Source organism: Takifugu flavidus, chromosome 9 (assembly GCF_003711565.1).
Source record: "Takifugu flavidus isolate HTHZ2018 chromosome 9, ASM371156v2, whole genome shotgun sequence".
Classification (NCBI taxonomy): Eukaryota; Metazoa; Chordata; class Actinopteri; order Tetraodontiformes; family Tetraodontidae; genus Takifugu; species Takifugu flavidus.
Genome location: NC_079528.1, coordinates 7,154,528 through 7,170,416, shown reverse-complemented (window position 1 = coordinate 7,170,416; position 15,889 = coordinate 7,154,528). Strand labels below are relative to the sequence as shown.

The 15,889-nt window shown below is 42.1% G+C and overlaps 2 protein-coding genes across 29 annotated transcripts in view; both read right to left on the bottom strand.

Annotated features, from left to right (window-relative positions):
• prom1a (prominin 1a) overlaps positions 1-2,937 on the bottom strand; it is a 38,180-nt gene extending 35,243 nt beyond the window's left edge. For 8 of the 25 annotated variants that reach the window (XR_008951965.1, XR_008951966.1, XR_008951967.1 and 5 more), the window contains exon 1: positions 2,365-2,936. Coding sequence is in view for 4 of the 25 variants with exons in the window: in XM_057042582.1 (XP_056898562.1) it covers positions 2,365-2,593 (229 nt within the window). In the remaining 21 variants the exon portion in view is untranslated. Of the gene's footprint in view, positions 1-2,364 lie in introns of all 25 variants that reach the window. The other 17 variants (XR_008951970.1, XR_008951971.1, XR_008951973.1 and 14 more) reach the window with 5 other exon arrangements.
• A 1,317-nt stretch (positions 2,938-4,254) lies between these two features.
• Positions 4,255-15,670, bottom strand: tapt1a (transmembrane anterior posterior transformation 1a). Of its 4 annotated transcripts, XM_057042585.1 has the most exons (15): positions 15,442-15,670; positions 14,074-14,204; positions 13,572-13,690; positions 13,224-13,256; positions 11,848-12,010; positions 11,401-11,536; positions 10,922-11,019; positions 10,755-10,824; positions 10,266-10,346; positions 9,756-9,865; positions 9,593-9,652; positions 9,410-9,478; positions 9,209-9,285; positions 8,079-8,251; positions 4,255-6,519 (listed from the first exon to the last, which is right to left on the bottom strand). In XM_057042585.1, exons 1-15 carry the CDS (start codon positions 15,629-15,631, stop codon positions 6,233-6,235), a joined length of 1,797 nt encoding a protein of 598 aa, XP_056898565.1. In that variant the 5' UTR covers positions 15,632-15,670; the 3' UTR covers positions 4,255-6,232. The 4 variants fall into 4 exon arrangements, with proteins under 4 accessions (XP_056898565.1, XP_056898566.1, XP_056898568.1 ...); XM_057042586.1 differs by lacking the exon at positions 13,224-13,256; XM_057042588.1 differs by lacking the exon at positions 15,442-15,670 and having other exon boundaries at positions 13,572-13,731.
• Positions 15,671-15,889: the final 219 nt, after the last annotated feature.

The window sequence follows — 15,889 nt, the reverse complement described above, 5'->3', positions numbered from 1 at the left end:
CATCCACGGGCATGAAACGACGCCGCCACCACGGCAGAGAAAGCCAGCTCGGTCCTCAAAGGACTGGCCGACTGACGTTTAGATGAAGTAAAGGGGTTGTGTGCAACAAAAGTGATTAAAAACTGCAACCGTTTGTTACTGTAGAACAGACCAATGAATGACTACAGTCCCCAAACGTTTCTGTTTGCGTCACCGTATGTTCGTGTTTGAGCAAAGCACAGCAGCACGGGCTCTCTGGAGGCTTCGTCCACTGGAAGATCAGAAAATATAGTCAGAAAGACAAGTCGGTGGATGTGTATTCAAAAAAAATAAAGAAAAAAAGGAAATACTGGCCATTTCTGGCACCATCATAACAACCTCACCTCAACAACAGGTTGTCTGAAGATGATTGTGTTCCAATGTGTAGGAGTTACACCCCGAACAACCTTGCAGATTAACTCATTTTGCTGGTCCGAACGCCACAAGCCGTTACCATGGAGATTTACGTAAATGGGGCTGTCAGATGAGATCAGTGACGCACAGAAACCTCTTTCATTCATATGATTAAACTTTTCAACTCAAGGTTCCTCAGAGACAGAGCACGTGCATGAAGCACTGATTGATTGAGGTACAAAAATGTGCACCGCCCTCTGTGTCAGGGTGGAAACAGGCGTCGCTTTGACATTACTGGTGAAATATCTGCCTGATAATGATGAGTGTGAGCTCGTGTGTTGGCATGCGGCTGCAGTGAGGTGGTGAGAAATGTTGACGTGGAGGGAATATGTCACCTTCCACTAGCTCTGCGTGGGTGCTGCTTTTTTTGCTAATAACACCTCCTACGAACTTGCAGCTACGCAGAGGGTCTGACGCACAAAGAATGTGTCAGTCGACTGTATTGGGAATCAACCGGATTAGGATGTGTTACACCCTGAATTAGGAAAGAACGGTGATGATAGATGGATGCTAATTGGACTGCAGCAATTTTGAGTATTAAATTCTTTAGTCCATGAAAGATCTGATTATTATTATTATTATGGGGAAGGAAGGTATCTGGGTTCATGAAACCTTACAGGAGGAGGAACAAGCTCTGGCTTCTAGCTTCATAATGGGCCACTCTTTCATCAAGTCTTACAGGCACAAAGCTGAAATTTGACTTCCCCAAGGGCGGAGGCGAGCAGAGGTCATTGAAGGGCTCTGTCACAAACTCAAAACCCACAACTTTTATGCTGTGAGGACACAGCGCCAACTCTGTAGTCCTCTCCTCTTGACTGGATTCTCTCATTGTTTTGCTTGGGAAACAGTTTTAAAATGCTCATATTTGTTGGCTGTTACCAATGTGAAGATTGGCTTTGTTCAAGTGTATTGAGCTCTTTTCTTACATCACAATTACAACATTGCACCTTTGAAATCATGTCATGCCACTTATTGGTTTATGATGTATTGCTGTAAACTTTACAGGTTTAATGTGATGATTCCTGTTTTTCCCCTTTGTTTATTCAATTTTTCCAACATTTGAGAAACACAAGTGGTAAAATCAACTCAAAAATGAACAAGGGAGAAGAAGCCAGGAATGTCTGCTGATTGAACCAACAACCTTTCGTTTGACTTCCTCTCTGAACCTCAGAACTTGCACACATGAATGAACAGACAACTTCGCCCAGAAGTGATCTGCTACATTCACACGCATTCAGAACAGCCCCGGTGTGTTGGTGACAAACCCCAGCCTAAAATGACAACAACATATGGTGCAAAAGCTTATGGGATTACCTAATTAACACTGCGACTCAGAGTCCGACTAATCTGCAAAATGTCCAAGTGGAGTAAGGACGCAGAAAGTGACGCACAAACCAACCAGACTTCCGCGAACGCAACATACAGACGAACTGCTTATTTAGAATGTCAAGTGCAGTTGCGCGTAAAAGGAGCGATGTGCACAAATGGCTTATTAGTGTTGCTCAAACATTATTTCGGACGCGTGAGAGCGCGCCGTCGTGTTCTTCTGCGTGCGCCACGCCGCGAGAAAAAAAACCCCAAAACCCCTTAACGCGTCTTTCAGCTCTGTGCGCAAATCAAAACGCGCGCTTCATACAGGGTCCTGACGCACACAATTCCGCAAGTGGCTCGTATTGACGCGAAGGAGCAGAAGTCGGTCTCATCCTGGCAGACCTGGAGTGTTTGTGCTTTACCATCATTTGTAAGAAAAACAGTGAAAAACTTGTGGTACCAAAGTGGTGAGAATCAAACAAAAACATGCTCCTTGTATTCTCAAGATGAGCTCATCACTACACAAAGGGATGCATTTAAAAATATTCCAAAGCAGACACTCGAGAATGTGCTGTAGACAGAATGATGGGGGGTGCATGTTCCCTGGATGAAGACACTTACCTTGAGGGAACGCGTTGGGTTGCACGATGTGGAGAAAACCTTGCACCAGTTGGAACAGGATCCCTATTGGCCCGGGTTCATAATGGGCCACTGTTTCATAAACTCCTGCAGGCACATAGCCGAAGTCCAACTTTCCCGGGGGTGGGAGTCTCCGCGGCTCCGTATCTTGCCGGAGTTCGGCGGACACAGAAAGCAGCAACAGCAGCGGCACGAAGGCGGAGGTCCACATCCCGACTGGACGAAGAACTGGGGTCGAAGAGATGAACTAGAAGGCTGTGGGATGGGATATTATTGCACTATTGTGTAAAGGGAGATAGGAGGGAAAGGGGTAAATTAAAATGTAAAAAGTGTCCTGGTCGATCGACCGCAGCTCTCAAGTCCTGTCGCCCACGGAGAGCCTCGGTCCGAGCATGGTTCTCCGCGGTGTGAGGCTCCTCACTGAGGCGAACCGGCTGATCTTCTCTCCGTCTCTGTCCTTCGAAGCTCTGAGTCCCATCGAGATGAGCGCGCCTGTCACTCCAGCTGCGTCTGGACGCGCAGTGATGCGCTGCGTCACGGAAAGCGGAGGGAGGGGTGCGCGCCTCCGTTCCATCCACACAGGACTGGTCCAGAGGGAAGCGCACCTCCTGCCGGGAAGAGGAGGTGGAGAAAGACATACAGAAGGAATACAATATACTTTCGAGCCTTTGATGCGACTAGTCTCTAAGAAATGAATAATTGATGAGATTCAGATTCATATTAACATAATAAAAAGGGGCGTGTGTGTATATATAAATATATAGGATATATTCCATGTTAAATATTAATAATGATGAATGCAATATCATTGTTTTAAACCTAAACACAGAACAAAATCACGCATCTAATTATTTTCATCAGAAATGATTTAAACAGTTGGATGCAAACTGTGCATTTATGCACCATTTCTACAGTACGGTTTACTTCTCTTTCCATGCTTTGCTCCTCTAACCTTCAACACAACCAACTTTCCACCTGTCTGGACAACAGCTGCTCTCTGTCTCTGTCCCAACCTTTGTGCATTTCTGCTCCCAGAGGGCAGACAGTGGATATCTGAGTGCAGCTCCCAGGAGCAGTGGGATTGGTGGAGCAGGCTTCAGGTGGGCTCTGCGCCTTTGTTTGTGCACAGTAACTCTGTTGTCTCCATCCCAGAGCAAACGGACCCCCACAGCAATGGAGGACAAGGAGGACTCTTGTTGGTAAACCTTTGATAAGTGATTGTGAGCGCCTTTACTCGCCGCCCACACCTGCAGACCAGGGGACGCTTTTGGCTTCTCATTCTGGGAAGAGAAATTTCAAAGTAGACTTTAGTAATAAATGCTTTATACACCAAACTATAGCTCAGAATCCTTCTGTGATAATGCCTCGAACAGACAATACACCTTTGATGCCTCCGTTTTTAACCTCTTATTACTCTGGACACTATTGTCATCCTTTGACAATGTTTCCTGTGAACTGCAAGAGAGCCAAAGCACGTCTCAGTCTTTAAGATTAGCCATTTAAGACTTCCTCCACTAACCTCACCTTTTTAAAAAGATGCCGTGTTTGGCTCGACATCCATGTTGTAACCCTTCATTTGCTGCACCAAATGAGACCTAAGGTCGTTTTGCTATGACACATGGCCCTCAATGTGCACTAGCACTGTGAATTTATATTCCTGCCAAAGCTTTTGAGTGATTATTTGATGTAATTTACACTTGCTTGTAAAGGAGGTCAGAGATCCACGTTCTTGTGTTGGTTCCTGAGGAAGTAGAGAAATGAAACGCCTCTAAAAATGACCCCACCTGTATAGAAGTCATGAAAAGGTAGAACAAACACACAAATAGCTGTGGCTCACAATGACTATGTGATGATACCGCTTTATCACAAGTACACGCTTAAAAACAAACTTTTATTAATCCAAAATGGGGGGGGGGGTCGTACAACATTGAGGTAGAATTTAAATAAAAGAACCAAATCAGCAAAACAAAATGAAGCAGGCAGTGAAGTGGACCATCACATCTTGCACAAGAATGCTTCTCCCTCATCTCTTGATGTGGGACCACAAACGACCCTGGAGGAGGGAGATTTCACAGAACCACCACAGCAGATTTCACCTCATCACATCTCCAAAATAACACTAATCTTCTTTATTACAACGGTAATAGGCATCAGGGAGAACCTCTATAGAACAGAAATACAGGCTCTTTTAATACAAATGTTACCTTTTTAATAAAAAATTACGAGTGCTTTTGAAAACTTTAAATAGAACAAGTCATAAACATTACAACAAAGAATGAGTGTAATAAATTAGAAAGAATGCAGAAATAACCCAGTCTTTTGTTATTACCAATCGAATCGATTAGGTTTCTATATAAATATGCTAAAAGGAAAAAAATAAATAAGTTTAAATATTTGGCATTGCTGATGTCAAATAAAGCTTTCTGATAAAGCTCATCCGACAAATGATTGAAAATTTCAGTTCCATACGTTTAAATCTAAACCGCTGTAATAAAAGAGCTTTGCAGCCTTTTTACCATGAGGTGACTGAAATAAATGCACAGTAAACATGCAAAAAAGCATTTTTATGGGGGAATATTGCTGTTATTTTCTGAGATGTAAACAATTAAACTGAAATTCAGTCCATGGTCCATCAGCACAGAATCTGAAATCCACGAACAAAATAATGCTTTTGTATTCAACACAATGGCAAACATTGCATAACATTGTAATAACTACAGTTTAATGTGATTTTCTACGTTTGAGAACTGAATTCACAAAATGTACCACGAGTACAAAAAACAAAAATAAAGACATTTTCAGCCTCTTTTAGGAGTTTGTATTAGCAAAGGCATCTTGTTACAGCGTAAACCTCTGGAATTTGTCGTTGTGCATAAGCAGCTGGTGTTCTAGGCAGATTTAGGGTCAGCAGCATTTGCAATGTGGGCTGGAAATGACTCCATTTATCAGTATACAAAAGGCTCCGTTTAGGATCTAATTAAAAGTCTCTCTTCTTGGTCAAGTGTGTTGATCACATAAACTGCTGCCGGAAAGTTTAAAAAAGGATGCTTTTTAATGTTTTACATCAGTTTTAGACTCCTGAACCAGGACAAAAAGCTTGAATGAATGATCAACAAACATCGCCGTCTATCATAAATGTTGCCTATAATCAGATTTAACCCATTTCTTGCAGATCAAGGCATCAGATAGGGAACGGTGTCATCAATTAATCATCTCTTCTAGAAGCCTTTTCACACGGTAGCTAATTTCAGACAAATCTAAATTCTGAATGCATTTATAGTGTCTGCCCGTAAACAACTCTGACTCCGATCAATATGAATCACTGTGTTGGCACTATAGTCGATGAAAAGCAACAGCTAAGTTCTTGAAACCAGTTTCCTTGAAGGAAATGGAAACACCTGAAGCAATGAAACATGTTTCAGGCCTTTTCCTCAATAAGAGTTGGGAAGTTTCTTTTCTGGGTGCTGAGCAAGCTGAGATTTTTCTCTCATTCTGGTCCCAGTGCTGCTCAGACAGCAAGTGCTTGTGTACTCACATACAGTTTTACTCATGCACGCACACACACACGCACGCACGCATGGTTGCACACACCCAATAACAATAACTGAGCTACACTCACTTTTTTTCTTCCTGCTGTTTAATCATCAGCAGGCTGAAGTCTTTTTATCAAACTTCTATTAAGGCTTCCAGACGAGCAGGATTGTCTCTGTTGTCTACATTCAGAATCATTTACTATAGGAACTTAATAAATCCTCAGCCTGCTGCTGTTGGTCACAAGGGCCACGCTGGTTTACCATTTTCTCTCTACCTTTCCTGAGTTAGTCATGGCTACAACAGCGGCGGTCGAGGCTCAATCGATGCGGTTACCGCAGAGTGTGAAGCGGTCGATATCCAGGAGAGTCCTGTGCTTTGGCTGAGAGGGTCCTTGGGTCTCTTCTTCGTCCTCGGCTGGCGGTGGTCTCGGCTCTTCAGTCTCAGGTGGCGAAGCTGAAGGAGAGTCTGATGGACTGGAACAAGAGTAGTCAGTGGTAGGAGTAGGAAACAGGTCAGTCCTGGGGGTCGGCTGGCTGGTCACAGAAGAGGAAGACGGTGGTGGGTGGCCGGGGTTGGCGGCGATGTGCTCCACTACAGCTTCAGCTGTGAAACAGCGGGGAAAATAGTTATACACCCTTAAAAATGTTGCTGGGCTCATATGATCCATCAAGAAACCCACAAGTGACGGCCCAGTTTTAAAGTGAGAAAAGAAAGTTGAAAAACTGTCTCCTAACAACTTATACTGCATTATGATAAGTGAACAAACTGCAAAGCATCAACAATCTGGGCACAGTGCAGATCACATCAGGAAACCTCAACCAAACAGAATAATTCATGGTACAGAGAGAATTGAGCAGATCGGTGGCCCACAGAGACAACCAGGTGGCCCAAGGCTTGCAACACCATATTTCTAGTTCTAACTGTACGGACCTAAACCCACACAGAGCTACCACAGGCCACAGAACATGTGTTTAAATAGGACATAAAATGCACATGTTTGTAGAATAACTGGCAACCTGAGGTTATATTGGTGGAGTCAGTAATGCACTCCGTTGTTCTTTCTGCATTACTCTGATTAATGCTCACAGCAGCTGCTGATCAATACCAGTGAATATTTCAACATCATTTCCTGAGATTTGCAAAGCATCATTTGTCTTGTAACATATCATTCTATTTATCACGATCAATTCTGGAGGACAATATCTCAAGCCCCAAGCACCACACGGTCAAATATTTGTGTAAAGAAACAGAACTAAGCAAAGTAGTCGCCTAGTTTTAACTGATATCGTATAAGATGTTTGAATATAATAGTCTTTAGTTTATTGTTTTCTTAATTAGACTCGTTTCTAGCAGGTTTTTATGATCGAGTTCTTCAGGGTGCACTATTTGGAAGCAAAGTTCCCCCCTTCATCTGTGCAAGATGTGCAAGCTTTGATAAAAGTTAACCAGCATATGGTGCTCAGAGTGGCTGATGTGAAACTGCTCATTACCCATTTCTGCCCTGCAGCCAAAAACACACAGATGGTACATCTAGATGTGTGTGTGTGGCTTTACATCATCAGAGAGACAAAAGACATGATGAAGATAATTGTGACAAGTGCAGTGAAACCACTGGAGCAGCAGGTGAAGCTGGAGGAGCAGCCTGGGACGTGAGGGTGTTGTTCGAAATCCCATCACTTTATTCATTATGTCACATTAATTTCCAGCTATTATTTATTTGTTTTAGCATTTTGCCTTAAGGATTGCACCAGCTCCCTTTCAGAAAAGCAGAGTTTAAAACAAGTACAAAAGAGGTTTAGATGTTTGATTTGGTGGGGTTCTCCATCGGGAGCTCAGCGGGGTTTTGGCTGCAGATGAGATGGAGATCAGTTCGCATCCATGTGCCAGAAGAGAAATATTTTATTAATGGACTGAAAGATATTTGTTTTGGTGTTGGAATGAAATTCAAAGTTCTGTTTTTAAACTAAAGAAACATATTCTTAACAAATATCCTGTAGATGAAGTTTCAAACCACACTAAGATAAAGTTTGTTTCATATAAAGACAATATTCACAATAACATACAATTAGCATGCAGAATACCTTGCAGCTCACATGTAACCTGCCAGTACTTGGTTATTATCTTGCTCAAGCACGTATGGAATGATCAGTTCCGTGGTTTACCTGAAGGTGCGCGACATCTGGAGTTCTTGTCTGCTCTGCTGGGGTCATTCTTCATCGTAGATGAAGAGGGGGAGGCCCTCTCAAAAAGTTTGTCCTCCATCTTGGCCCGCTTGACGTAAACACACGACTTCCCCAGCAGCACGATGCTGTTCAGCAGTTTCAGGGTTACAAGCCTAGAGAGGGAGACGGCAGCTCTTTATACACGGTTTTCAGTGAGTGGATCAAAAATCAGAAGATCCTTAATAAAACATTGAAAAACAACAACAAAACGACCCCTCCATTCAATATTACATTTTCAATATTTCAAAATGAAATGAAGAAAAGGAAGGTGGAGTATCAGGCGCAGCCCTGCTCTCTGTTATCTGTCTGAAACTGGGCAGCATCTATATTAAATCACATCCACCATCTGGTATCGACTACTGGCGTCCACATCCCAACAGTGACACCACATTCTTGATGTGCACCATTATTCTCTGTTTCACAGTTATAAGCCTGCTCCCCTGACACTGTGATGGAAGGGGGACAGACACATTTGGGTCTGTGGACCACAGCTCACTGTGACAGGGCTTTTCAGACCGAGGGACTAAGCGAGGCTGAATTGTTGCCAAAGCATGCAGCTATTTTTAAACTGGGGGGTGGGGAAGGACAGGGATGGCACTCTAGATGACAACATTGTATTCTTCACCCTGCCTGAGGTAAACTTTCAATGGTAGGTGCCCAGTGGGATCGGCCAAATAAGAATGAGCGAGGCAATCGGCAACACAGCGCAGGGCGAATAAAAGGGCACAGTATTAACACTTACATAACTGTGTGTGTGTGTGTGCGCGCGTGTGTGTGTGTGCTTAGCGTTCCTATGCACCCAGACCCTCGGAGCATGGCTGTATGTAACCCACGATGGTCGGGGTTCACGCAAATTAGACACACTGGTAGAATTTGCAAATTCAGCCTCACAGTAAAGAAACCATTTCAGTAATGCATCATTTATATTTACACAGGTAAGTTTCATGATCTTTCATTTAAGCACATTTCTTTTTATGGACAAATGAAACAATCTACGCAGGAATCAGACTTTGAGTGGTGCTAAGACCGCAATATCAAATTCTAACATTTAAGACAGGTTTTAGACTTACCCAAGATAAAAAAGCAACACGCAGGTGTAAGAAAGAGCACCCTGCACCTTCACTGAATTCATTAGCACACGGATGAGCTGAAAAATGGATGAGAACGCCTTATTAAAATTAATTAAATGGCAGAAAACTGGTATAGTTTATGTGGCAATGGCTCGTTTTTAAAATTTGGTGCCCGAGTAGTTAGAGGTCAGCCTCTTTTACCAGAACAGCCACGGGCAGAGGGATGAAGCCCATCCTTCGGGCAACTGAGTCACTGTAGTCTGTGCAGGCCTACCCGAAGACACAACCACTGATTATAGCCCACGTCCAGAAATTAGGATGGCACAATGTCATTAGTATTACAGAATAATAGTGTTTAGAGATTGACACAAGAGAGGATCTTACGTTCTTCTGTCGACTGCTGACGAGGTCAAAGGCCAAGCTGGCTCTGTATTCACTATAAACCTGGGAAAGAAACATGACAGGTATGCAGAGACAAGAAAAAAAATAAAGAATATTAGCCGATTAACGTACACTCTAGAAATTGTGAGTACCGTGGGGTCCTTACATCTGCAGAAATGTCATTAAATTTGGTGATGAAGGCATGTTTAACAACGTCCACAGCGACTTCAGAGATGATGACCATGATAACATCAGGAACCAGCCCCCACATGTAGTCTGGAGGGAAAACACACAAATACCCAGATGCACATCTTTATTTTCTTTTATATATTGCACATATTTTTGAGGTACTGGAAGTGTTTGGAAAGTTGATTTTTTTCAGTCTGATTTCAGCTGACAAGCCACATCTGTCATCTCCCGTTTGTTTGGTTTTCAGACTGACAGGAGGAGCTGACTTTTCAGAGGGCTGTCACTCCCTCTGTTCTCACTCCACTTTGTGGTGAGATGGAGCCCAAAGATATTGAAGTAAGACAACAAACAGCAGATGAAAACGGAGGGAACTGCTCAGCAGATATTTATTTTCATGTTTACAATGGCAACATTAAAAAAGACACTCTTTACTGGCTGTTTACTTTTGGCTCTCAAATAGTAGTTGAACAAAAAAAAAAGGTATTACCTGGCTTCCAAGAAAACTGCTCCATATTCCTGAGGCAAACAATGAGTAGGAGAACGTGGTTGGTGAATCGTTCCTTGATATCTGTGGGAAAAAACAATTTTGCTAATTTTCCATCAATTCTGCAACAAAGACATCCGTTTTAAATCACACACATAATAACAGGGCACCACCAGAAATGTTGAGCAGCAGCAGGCTAACATCTGATTTAAGAAAGTCATGCCACCAGACGCTTGCTTAGCTTCAGAAACAGAGGGAAATGACAGCTTTTGATATCTGAATATAATATATGAAAACGATGAAAATGGAAAAGGATAATGTGCTCAGTGTCTGTAGCAAAAGAAATGGATTTTGGTAAAACTGTGTTTGTAAAACCAGATTTCCTCTTTTCGTTTTTCCTTCATCAGACTGCAAAGAACTGTAAATTTTCATCTAAAGCCGCATGTTGATCCAGGATTTTTCCATTCACGGGAATCACATTGAACATCTTACCACTGTTAGACATTTGGAACAAATTGTTCTTTCCGAATTTCTTGAACACGCTTCCTTTAATCTCCACAAACTGTGTTGGAGAGAAGAGAAGAGAAGTGCACTTTTAGCAAAAGGAACATATTAATGCCACGATACTTGTGCGCTCCCATCCGTGCGTGTTAACTGACGTTGCTGGACATCATGATGGTGAGCAGAGACTTGTTGTGCGAGTTGAAGGCGACGTTGAGGGTGGACGCTTGGATCATGATGAGGATGGTATGGAAGACTGAAGAACAGCCACTCAGGAAAATCACTGGAAACTATTTTAGCATTGAGTACCACAACACTAAACCTCAATTTGAAACCACACATCTTATTAGCTGAACGAGTCTCCCTGGGGGAGACTGACTTTCCCAAATGAATTCCATCCAGTAGGATTAATATTATAATATAGGAGGTTCAATCACAAATGAAATGTATGGTTAAGACACAGCAATACAAAAGAGCATCCGAAGGTATTGTACGGACAAAATACTGCTTTGAGTCCCTTGTGAGTGACATTGATAACAGTATATTTTATGCTTTTCAGTTCTTGTCCATCAAAACATAGCTATTAAAAAAAACCCAAATAGTAAATTTCCATTTTGACTTCAGAGAAGAAGGATACAGACATAAAAGACAGCCATGATGAAGTGAGGAATGACGCCTATACTGTCTCTTTTCCTGTTTTTAGGTTCAGTGGCTGTCCAGTACAGAGCATCCAGGATGTCTTGTCCAAACGAGGAAAACAGGCGGTCAGCCACCTGACGGGACAAAGAAAACCATGATTAAGTTAAAAATTTGAAGGATTTAGTTTGGGTTATTGCTCAAGTAACTCTCAACTTAAATGCTGTGACTCACTTTATTAGTCATTGTTGAATTAGGAAGCATAGTTAATTTGCAACTAATGCAATTACAATATGGTCATCTTATGGTCAAATAACTAACCATCAACTGGAATAGACTCCAGCTACATCTGGCAGAAGGTGAGATGCAAATTTCCAGAAATCCTTTTAGTTTCTGGTCATACAAATGTAGCATTTACTCGAATACTCCACAAATCATAAAGTAATACCTCCAACATGTTGTAGATGATGTAGAGTTTGATGATCGACTGCCCTCTGATCAGGTGGTACATCATTGAGTAATCTAGGTAATGTGTCATGGAGAAGGACAGCACCAGGATGGAGGCCTTCAGTATATCGCAGACATGTGCTGGCTGCAGCAGCCGAGTCCCGCTGTCAACACACACACAAGCCACAGACAGATCACCTTACAGTAGCCGTACTGCATATATTACCATAGAAAGCTTTACCCAAACCCTGACATGGTGATATCTTATTTTCATGCTGTCAGGGGGAAGCATAGGTGGTAAGGTCAATGTATAACATGCACACACGACCACTATCTGCAGACAAATATTACTGCAGCATAAAGGTATGACCATGAAAATGAATAAGTGCAGCATGGTCCCACTTTTGTATGCAGTGTTTTTTATGTAGGAACACTGAATATTCGACTGAGAGGCAAAGAAAAAAAAACCACTTAAAATAAACACCAATTACCACCTTTTTAATCTTTTTGTTTTACATATCCTCGAGTCAACATAGCATTTGGAAGAAGATGGAACAAATGTCATCAGACACAGTTTCCTAAGCTTTTGCTGCAGTAAAAGCTATTTACAACAGAATGGACAGATACACACTTCAAACACGGGCCGAAACCCCTTATTTTACCATGGAAGCATTTATAATAAATGTGCAGCTTTGAATAATGCTGAGAGAGAAATAAGGGGCTTACTTGCAAGACATTCTGCTAAATGTCAGTTGTGTCACATGTCTATATGTCTGCAATCAGCCCCACAGTATACCACACAGAAAATTCTAATGTGTTCTGAACAGTGGCTTTTTTGACACCATTAGACCAAACTGTTCCATCCATATTAGCATTAAAGCTCTCAAACACGAAACACGTGTGCAAGGTCTTCACAATCATGGCTCTAGTTACAACTAGTGCTCAATACTAATCTTTACTCAAAGCACGCAGGCTAATGATCAGTTTACTCCAGCACAAGTTGCAAGGAAAAGGAAATTGAGAGGGATGAAAGGTGTGGGAAAACTGCACCAATTCAGGACCCAAATCCAAACATATGGAAGATGTGCAAATGAATGAGCCGTTCCACAGTCTGAATCTGTTAGCAGCTGAGCCCAGAGCTGTAGGGAGGAATGGGTGGTGTTAACACCTGGGCCACACTGCAATCCATACATGGCAATAAAGTGTGTATTAGCAATTTAAGGTGCAAATACTCTGGAATGAAGATTAGAATGTGTAACATGTGCAAACTGCCCATTACAGGACAAAATGGAGATGAAGTCAAACAGGTGAATGGGTGTGGGGGTCATCTGGGATGAGCAGTAATGAAGATAAATGAGACTTTAGGGGGGGGCATACCTGCTCCTTCTGCAGTAGGGACATGTATGTGTTCTGGGGTGGCATGAAGAGAATCAGAGACAGGGTTAGGACTTAAGAAGTTAAGAGGTTACCTAGGACCCACATATTTCTTTTTTGGGGATCTGCAGGTGATTTCAGGATAGTAGACTGAAAGTTTTTCTCTATTATTATCAAATTATTTTTCAGGGACTCCAGATCTATACAGAAAATGCTGCAGGCCACTGAAACAAAAACCAGTAATAGGTTTAAGGTAAATATCTTCACTATTTACGTTTTCTGTTATTTAGCTTGCAAAATCTTTCTTTAATGTACACGTATAGGGTGGAGAGTGTGTGTTTAAGCTCCTACCGGAAACCACAGCATGGCAGGGTGAGAAGACGGAGCACAGCAAGGAGCACCCTGAGGGGAAGCAGGGTGAAGACATACAGGAAGGCATCCATGCACAGGAAAAAGCCAAAGATCATCAGCTAGAAAAGTCACACAGCAACACCTCAAAGTCAAACAGCAGCTATCAGACAGAAAAAAAACATTCCAATTTAACAGCTATTAGTGAAGAACATGCACAGTCTGACACATATGACACTAATAATCCCAACATGGTTTTAAAATCAGAAAAAAAAAATTGTTATAGAGTTCGAAGAGTATAATGAAGATTTTAGGACTAAATAATAGCGTAAACATAACATGAGATAACGGTGCCCTCTAGTGGTTTACAAAGAGAACAGCACAACTAAAACACTTTACTATTGTTTTCTTAGGTGAAATATTATATTGATAAGTACTACGAGAACTCTAAAGATTAATATTTATAAATCTCTCAATTTAAATGGACATTTTTTCACTGTTGTACCTTTTCCAGCTCCTTAGGAATGCGCATGCATGTGTACACTTTCTCTCTCCGTTCAGTGAATTTGGCCTCATTGTGTTCCAGAAAGTAGCCTCTGGTGAGCTCCGCAGTGACGAAATGTGTCAACGATGGTTCTGCAACAACGTTAGAGCACCAGCATTAACGAAATGTCACCGTCAACAGTAAACTGGAGGGTGACGGGGAAGGAAACCCCGAAACAGTGACAAGCTTTGCCTCAAAATTAAACTGGCACAACCTTTGCCAGTCAACCTTTGCCTCTACAGTAGCACGGTGGATATAATAACCCGATGGAGTCGTTAAAGACAGAGATAAAAGGTGTAGACTTGCATTAAATTGGCAGGCAGCAGCTGTTTCAGATGCAGCGTCAATACAAGTGAAGAAAATCAGCATTATGCCGAAAGCAAAAACAAACATACAAAAAAGAAGAAATGAATAAAGCACACAGATAGTAAAATGTCGCACCATCTACACAAATCAGCCGGACGGCAGACGAGATAAAGCGTCAGGACTGGATATTCAGTGTTCAGCGAGGAAATAACGGTGGGTACCGGTCAGGAACAAGAAGATTAAAGTAGCACAGGCGTGATCAAGAGGAGGATGGAAATAAGAGAACATGAGCTGCACTTTCTGCTCACAGGCATCCAAATGGTGGAAAACTGACAGGATGCAGAAAACTTTTGGATAATACACTCCAAGAGTACATACTGGTGCACACTGGTTTTAAAGCGACAGCCCAATATAACTATCCCGAATGCCTATTTTTTTAATCAAAGCCATCAGCTGGAATTGTAATTTTCAGAGGATTTATGTGGATTTTACTAATATGTTTCTATGCCAAGCATCTAGGAGTAAAGCAGAACCACATGGAGTGGGAAAAGGATGATCACCAGGCAACAAAACACATCATTTAAAAAACGAGACGATTATTTACATTTTTAACAAAAAAACCCTCCATATTAGTCATTGTTTATAATGTTAATCACCAGTCCCCAGACACGAATAAAGTTACAGTCTGTAAATAAAGGGTCAGACAAAGAAAAAAACAGCTCTCTAGAATGTTCTAATGTACTAAAGTTGCTATTGACCGCAGGTTAAATGAGTAGCTGTTAGCTAATGCTAACGTGTTTGTAAAGGGAACAATAACAACAACCAGTTTTTAAACCCCCCTAATTTGCTTTCTTTCTCCCAAATCGGAAAAAAGTGTTTGTTTCCAAGCGTGTCATCCGAAAAATAACCACTTTAAACCTAACGCAGTACACAACTAGGAAAACATATAATTATGCTTCCAGGAAGTTTAATATTTATTAGCTGTAACCTCATTAATGCCATCAAGGGGGCCTTTGACGTTACCTGTCGCGTAGTCCTTCTGGCGCTTCCTGACAGCGTTTAAATCGTAAAACCCCAACGTTTCTGGCAGTTTCGTGGTCAGACCGAATTTGCCCGACATTTGCAGATACCCCCAATTTCGTCTCTGTCTGGTTTCTGGTTCAGTTGGGGCTCCTTTCTCGCCTGGCAGCTGGCTCTCCGACGCGTCCGCCATCTTTGCTGTGGTCACCGCCGACACTGGCGCGCGTCGCTCTCTGCAACGTCATCGACAGCAGCGACACGCGCGCCTCGCGCGCGCGCACGATGATTGGGTTATAATCTATTGATTATTGATCTCATAGAATGAAATATAAAAATCCGTCGATAAAAGTTAGAGACACTTTTGCAAGGACGAGAATATTGGTTTGATTGTTGCTGTTACGTTTCTAATTTTTTATTCTATAGTGCATATTATGGGTTGGGTATTATTATT

Bases quoted from the DNA above. Each gene is read 5' to 3' on its own strand.
- tapt1a (XM_057042585.1), bottom strand. From the start codon at position 15,631: ATGGCGGACGCGTCGGAGAGCCAGCTGCCAGGCGAGAAAGGAGCCCCA. The intron at 13,257-13,571 runs GTAGGAGCTTAA...ATGCCACCCCAG, and splicing joins CTGCCATGCTGTGGTTTCCG to AACACATACATGTCCCTACT. The intron at 6,520-8,078 runs GTAAACCACGGA...GCTGTTTCACAG, and splicing joins CAGATGTCGCGCACCTTCAG to CTGAAGCTGTAGTGGAGCAC.